This window comes from Myotis nattereri (genome assembly GCF_964212035.1).
Source record: "Myotis nattereri genome assembly, chromosome: 4".
NCBI classification, from domain to species: Eukaryota; Metazoa; Chordata; class Mammalia; order Chiroptera; family Vespertilionidae; genus Myotis; species Myotis nattereri.
The window spans coordinates 37,092,757-37,100,198 of record NC_138079.1 but is presented as its reverse complement, the minus strand read 5'-3'; the positions used below and the strand labels follow the sequence as shown (position 1 = coordinate 37,100,198).

The window sequence follows — 7,442 nt, the reverse complement described above, 5'->3', positions numbered from 1 at the left end:
AAAAACAGACTCGATGAAATGGCGATAGTGGCATTGAGTAAAATGAAGCATGAAAGGAGGAATGGGCGGCTGTATTAAATCGCGTGGTCAGAGGAATTCGCACCAGGACAGTTGAGCCGCCAGCAGAATGAGAGAGGGAGTTGACCATGCGGATATTAGGGACGATCAAGATCTCTCCAGGTAAAGGGAGATGCGAGCGCAAAGGTGGAAGAACATTGGCGTGTTTGAGGGACTACGTGAGCGAGCAGGGGGGGAATGGTGGCCCCAGAAATCAGAGAGGTGGGTGGCTGTGGGCATCGTGAGAACGTCGGAGGGAGGATGGTGGCTTGAACTAGTGTAGTAGGGCAGGCAGTGCAGGGAGTGAGAAGCGGTTGGATTCACAATCTTGTCGATAGATTGGTGTGTATTATGAGCAAGGAACCAGTGATTCCAAACTTTTTTAGTTGAGCAACTGAAAGGTTGGAGTTGCAATTACTGAGAGGGTAGGGGGTGGGTAAGATCCGTTGTTTTGGAAAAGTTGTTAGAGATGCCTGCTAGTACATATGGAATTAGGTACTAGCATTTCCCACGCTCGAGTAATGGAGTGGCAAAGCAACCCCAGAATATTTTTTAAAAGGTTAGGCCCAGGAGAGGAAGAGCAGAAAGGAACTACAGGGTCTGGAGCTGCTTTGCTTCCCCATTAGCATATGCTTCCCCTTCGTTACAGGTATTGCTTTATTGGCACCAACATTATTTCCCCATGTGTTCTACTCCCTCAAAAACAAACAGAAGCCATCCTGCGTAGTAGTGGAATGAACAGACCCGGCTTTAATATCAGGCTCTGCCTGACTAGCTGGGTGACCTCAAGCAAGTCACCTATAAAATGGGGATACCTCCACCTACTCTACAGGTTTTATACATCACTAGTGGCAACTCCATAACCAGAAGATGAGGTCTTATTGTCTTTAAAAGGGCGAGGGGAAATTAGTGTTGATGATTTTTCCCAAAGTGCCAGTCACCTTCCATCTTTGCCTCCCTCACATCTTTGACTCCTCTACAGGACTCACTCAAACACCACACTTTTCCCTTTCCCTTCCTCCCTCCTTCCTCCCTTCTCTCTATAAATGCCATGCTTTCTTCTTTTTCTTTTCTTTCCTTCCATTCTGCTGGACCATCCTATTCCAAGATGGGATGCATTCCTAACAGCCACAGTCCCAAGCTCCAAGTTTCTCACTTAGGTTTACCACCCTAGAAACTTTCTAATGGAAAATCGGGGGGGAAACAGAGGGCTCTCCAATAAATTTAAGTTGAAGCATATTCGTGGAGAGAAGCATATTCAGACTTTTAGCAACTATAAAGTTTACTCTCCTCTGTACAGATTGTAGTTTTAGACCGTGAGTCAAGTAGGAATGGTACTAAAGCAAAGCTAACTGCAATATGCATAAATCCATAATCCCTTGCCATAATTATGACACAATATTCTAACCGTGTACCAAGTAGTATAATAAGTGATCTCACCCAGCCAAATGTTCCAACTTGTAAAACTAAGGGACAACTATAACGAATGGAACAGTTTGTTCTTTGCCCGTCGGTGGTTGGACACCATCCACAGTGAGGAAATTCATGAACAGCTCAGTCAGTGGAATCAAGCCGATATGCAAAGTGTGCAACCTCAAAGACTGGGAGAGGTGAACCTGCCTATTCCAGTACCTTTAGATGGAACTTAAATCATTCAAGAGACTCATTAAACACCTCCAGAATTTCTTTTAACAGTACCTAATAATCCTTATCTTGATATGTAAACTCTATTCTTTTAAGCATTTGTTCATCATTTATGAATAGTCACAGTGCCAAGCCTAATGCAGTGATGTCTACAATTCAGAATTTAACCTGCACCCAACACAGATGAAGTACATAGGGGATTGGGATAATACATAAACTTTTAAGACACAATTTGCTTTTTCAGAAGTCGTTTCAAATTTTACCTTCCAACTTTGGGAAATAGATGTAACTGGCCATATTTTTTATTTACTTTTTGACAAGGACTGGTCTAAGTTACACATTAACTAACTTCATTTAACTAGATTAGGTACAGATATCTTTCAAATAAGCAAAATGAGACACAGGAAGGCTAAGTAATTTGCCCAAGGTCACACATAAACACAGTAATTGCTGGAGGGCAAAGCAAGACCACTTGCAGGAAAGAGCAAGCAGGCTCTTTGGCAGTAACTAAAGATGTTTTGGGAACACCCTTCCACAGTGTGTGCGTGCACCGCCGCACCTCCCCCCCCCCGCCCCCCCTTACATAGTTGTGTGGGTGTTCTTTTTCTAACTCCAAAGTGGCATTAATTTTAACACAGTGTTTTCCAAAAACTACACGATGCTTGGACATTTTATTCATGAAAACTAGTCCCTTTAGGTCACATTGGTTCTCAACCTGTGGGTCACAACCCCTTTGGCAGTCGAACGACCCTCTCACAGGGATCGCCTAAGACCATCCTGCATATCAGATATTTACATTACGATTCATAACAGTAGCAACATTACAGTTATGAGGTAGCAACGAAAATAATTTTATGGTTGGGTCACAACATGAGGAACTGTATTTAAAGGGCCAGAAGGTTGAGAACCACTGCTTTAGGAGAAATGTTAACAATATGAAACACAGGAGGGATGAGATCACCTTCCATCTAATTTATTTGTGCTTTCATACAAGAAGAGTTATATGGTGAATGTGAGCAGAACCATGAGCTGCCAGGAGATTGAGTTTGAATTTTTATTTCTATGGCTGAGCCTTTAAAATGTCCAGTTGAGATACTTCCAATCCCAATGCTGAAAAAGGACAAGTGTGTTTATGTTAGGGAACTCCCCCACCCGCTCCCCAGCCAACTGAATCTAAGATCCCTGGAACCATGACTAAAGAATTCTTCTGCCCTGACCCTTTATACATGCATGCCCCCCATTCAGGTCATTATAGAAACCTCAGATATTTATATGAAAACATTTCACATTATTGTAAGTACTTAAAATGCACTCAAAATTAAAAAGGACAGAGCAACTCCACCTTATCTAAGCCATTAATTCATTAAGAAAATCAAGCTAGAGTGGCTGGGAGTACAGAACCTCATAATCAAAGATACCTAGTTTAATCACTTGATAGAATGTGACAATGGACCAGTGAATCCATCAGATCATTACTTTACTGTAAAATGAGAAATGGCTGCAAGTCGATAGAACTGTTGTAAGAAATTAAATATTCTGTGTATGTATGCGTGTATATAGACTGTAACTTTTACTATAAATACTAAGAGTTAAATTTATTTCAAAAAATACAAAGCATATGTGACAAAACTAACACCTTTTATTTCTGGGTGGTGGGTACAGGTATGTTTATAGTTTTCAATATTTCTTTAAATTTTTCAAAATAAATAAAAATGTTGATGTCATCTAGTTTTAATACAAAACACACATGTAAGAAAATCTTATGCAGTGAACCTTTATCAAATAGACCACATGCTTTCACAACAAGACCTTGAACAAATATATGCAGACATAAGAATCACAGGTCAGAGATGGAAGAGACGTCAGAAATCAAATCTAAACCTCTTGCTTTCCAGACTAGGAAACTGCTTGAGTGGCTTTTCAAAGTTATAGCCAGCTAGTTAATGTCAATCCCATCAGAAACGCCCTGATCCTGGCTCCTGAAGTGGTCTGTAGTAAGTACCACATTTGCAAAATGATTTTGTTTTTGTATTTCAAAGTCCAATTTTATGGCACAATTTTACAACACAGGCTTATGCTATTTGATTTTCTGTATTCAGCTGAATTGGTTTTGTGAGAACACTGGCAAGCTTGCCTTCATAAACTAATCACATTGACTTCCAAGCACAAAGTTAAAATTTTAGCACACGTAAAAATCAGTTAAGTGGCTCAAGAGAGTCCTTACCATTTGATGTGAGCCCAACAGGTATGAAAAGCATAGACTATTATCTTTACTCATATATGTAAAACACATGGGAAATTAAGAATTTCCTCAATTTGAAGAAACGAATCAGTGTTATAATGGAAACATTACTTAAAAGTTTATCTTTGGGCTCTGGCAGGCGAGTCAGTTAGAGCGTTGTCCCAATATGTGAAGGTTGTGGGTTTGACCCAGGTCAGAGCACAAACAAGAAGCAACCAATGAATGCATGAATGGATGGAGCAATGAGTTGATGTGTCTCTCTCTAAAAATCAATAATAAACAAAAGTTTATCTTTGGAAAATGATTCGGACTGGTATATAAAAAATGACATACTTGTAGATGAAAAAGGGGCTCTGTAATAAACCTGAAAAGTCCAAAGCTGATCATAAATACCTGTGCTGATTATGGTGGGTAGTCATACCCCAGGCATATAACTTCTTCAGTAAAAGGTTTACCTTTACCTTACATAAGCCCTGTCCATTGTTCTTGTGCTTCTAGGTTAACACACCTTTAAAATACCAGGGTCTTCCTCTTTTTCAGACTCCTCTGAGGCATAACCACTTTCAAGAGAGCACATCATTTTTCTTGTGATACAATCCCTACCTTGCTTTCTCTGACCTTCATGTCATCTTCCTTATTTCCAAATATACAAAAGAAACTGCAAAACTGTAATTCTTGGAGCAGTTGAGATCTTGCTTCCTGACATGTTGTCAAAACATTTGGCTCAAATAAACTCCTTTAAAAATCGCATATATGCATAGCCCATAGACATGGACAGTAATTTGGTAAAGGCCAAGGAAGGGAGAGGCCGGGGAGAGTGGCGGTGGGCAAAGAGTGGGGAGGGGGAATCCTGCAATAGTGTCATTAAAAATTTTTAAATCTCTACAGGTACGTTGACATACTTAAATGTTTGAATTGCAGACTAATGATTAATTTACAGATTCTTCAAAATATTTCCACAAAAACAGAGTTCTAAATTGGGGGGATAATCACAATCAACTTGGCTAGTGACATGCCCAGGATTATCAGCTAGTTTTACTTTACTAATAAAAAAATCTGAATGAAAAGAAAGTGCTGAGATTTAAGGGCAGACGAATCGGCTTCCTTATTAACAGATTGGGAAACAAGCAACCAGCATAACACCCAAAAGAGTTTAAAACAGTAACAGATATAATTGCTGAGTGTAGTTTTGCAAAGCTTAAAATTAACAGCACTAATGACATCAAACAGGTATATTATAGAAAGAAAACACCTGGTTTAATACCTTATAAAATATGTACAGAACTTGAACATTCCTTTAAGATACATTTCAAGTCACAGCTGAATTATAAATGTAATCAGGTACTCTAAAATAATGAAAGCGCCTAGTTGGTTAAAGAAAAAAAAAAAAAAAAGCATGTAAACCATAAAAGATTAAGAAGTATTTTAAAATACACAATAAAATTCTAGCTAGTGGTTTTAAATTTTGATTTTTAAAAAGTAAATACATATTTACAATCTTTAAATTTCACAATGTGTTACTTTTATGTGGTCTTTATTACCAAGATAACATAAAACAATAAAAAGCTCTTTTAACCATTTACACACAGAAAAAAAATCAGTAGGAAAGTTGGTAGACTGTAATATCCGTAGTAGCTACAATATGAACGGTTAGGGACTTCATTAATGGAGTCATAAAACAGACTTAACCAAACTGCAAGCTAGGAAACAAGTGGTTTCACTTCACTGCAGGGACCCAGTTTCCTTCTCTGAAAAGGAACGATTATAAATAACAGTTACATGAAGAGAGGATCCTGGGAGGACTCAATGAGATTACCTATTGGAACGAATGAAGCACTAAGACATGACTGCCTAGGGCGTGAAAGTTCACAGCACAGTACACTCAGCAACCTTCCAGAAAAGGTTTGAAAACCTCAAACAACAGTTCTTAATATCAGAACCAGTGTTTACAGCATAAATCCTTAATTGGAGTGTTCAGCACAGTTGATTATCAAAAGCTATTTATAAAATGCTTCCATACCAATGATATGAAAGCTACCAAAACTTTGTAATGATCACAAAGGTTTGGCCTCTCTGGTTAGAGTCCAAAGCCATTTTGCATGCTGACACCACTGCAGAGATGTCGGATACTTCTCCATCACTCAGACAATCTGGAATTTGCTTTCTGTTTTCCCTCGGTCATAATCTCCAACCATCCTCTTGATGTGGGACAACTTACTCTTCAACTGCTTGCAATAATTCCTCTTATTTTTGTAATTTGCAGACTAAAAAGGGGAAAAAAATGAATCAGGTAAATTTAACAAAATAAAAATGAGTTATGTGCAGCTGCTGGGAAGGCAGAGATCAATCAAAAATGGGGACTATTAGTCATCAGAATTGTTGGGAGTGTGAAATGATGTAACATACATAAGGCGCCTGGCAGTATCTCAAGCCAGATAGGCAGTTGATTCTCTTTGCTGAACAAAATCTTCTAACCTGAGTTTTCAGAACGACACACGAATTTCTAATGATTTGTAAAGTGACAAAAAACAAACAAACACCTATTGGCCTTTTTAATAACATACATAGCCTAAAAATTTAGTGAAACAACAAACTAGTGATATCAGTTTGGGAAAAGGGGACTGGATTAATGATGAATGAGACAGGAAACTTACTATACATGCTTTTAAACTCAGGCATTTAAAATCACGATGTTTTGTAATTTTTACAAGTTTAATATAAAATCTTTTAAAACAAACAAAACATTTGAAGTCAAGAACGACTGGGAATGGCAAGTGCTGGTAAGGATAGAGCAACAGGAATCTATACAACTTGGTAGGAATCTCAACTGGCCCAAACCAGGAACACTGGTTGACCGTACCTACCCAAAGCGGGGTACACACTTCCCCAAAGACCCTGCAATTTCACTCCTAAGTATGTACCTAACAACTGCGTATACATGTGCTTAGACACTCACAGAAATGTTTGAAGCTGCATTCGCTGCAAAAGCCCTAACTTGGAAACAATCCAAATGCTCAGTAATGACAGAAGAAGTGAATAAGTTGTGTTTTCTTCACAAAATAAGTAAATGAGCCACAACCACATGCCAAAACAGGAATGGATCTCACACCAAACTGAGCAAAAAAAATCACACAGCCCTGGCCAGGTAGCTCAGGTGGTTAGAGCGCCGTACCCGTATGCCAAGGTTGCGGGTTCAGTCCCTGGGTCAGGGCACATACAGAAAGCAACCAATGAATGCATAAATAAATGGAACAATAAATTGACGTTTCTCTCTCTCTCTCTCTCAAATCAATCAATAGTTTTTTAAAGAGAAATCACACATATATGGTTCCATTTATATAAAGTTCAAAACAGGCAACATTAATCTATGATGTTCAAGGTGAGAATGGTGGTTACCTCTGGAGAGAAAGCAAAAATTGGAAGAGAGTACAGGAGGGCATTCTCAGAGTTACAAGGAAATTTACTTATTGATCTGAGTGCCAGGTACAAAGGTATGTGG

At 38.8% G+C, this 7,442-nt stretch overlaps 1 protein-coding gene across 1 annotated transcript in view; it reads right to left on the bottom strand.

The window, feature by feature from the left end:
* Nucleotides 1-4,852: 4,852 nt before the first annotated feature.
* The window catches only part of OCLN (occludin), a 41,355-nt gene continuing 38,765 nt past the window's right edge, over nt 4,853-7,442 (bottom strand). The window contains exon 9 of the mRNA XM_081090020.1: nt 4,853-6,207. Coding sequence (XP_080946146.1) covers nt 6,085-6,207 — 123 coding nt within the window. The 3' untranslated portion in view covers nt 4,853-6,084. The remainder of the gene's footprint in view (nt 6,208-7,442) is intronic.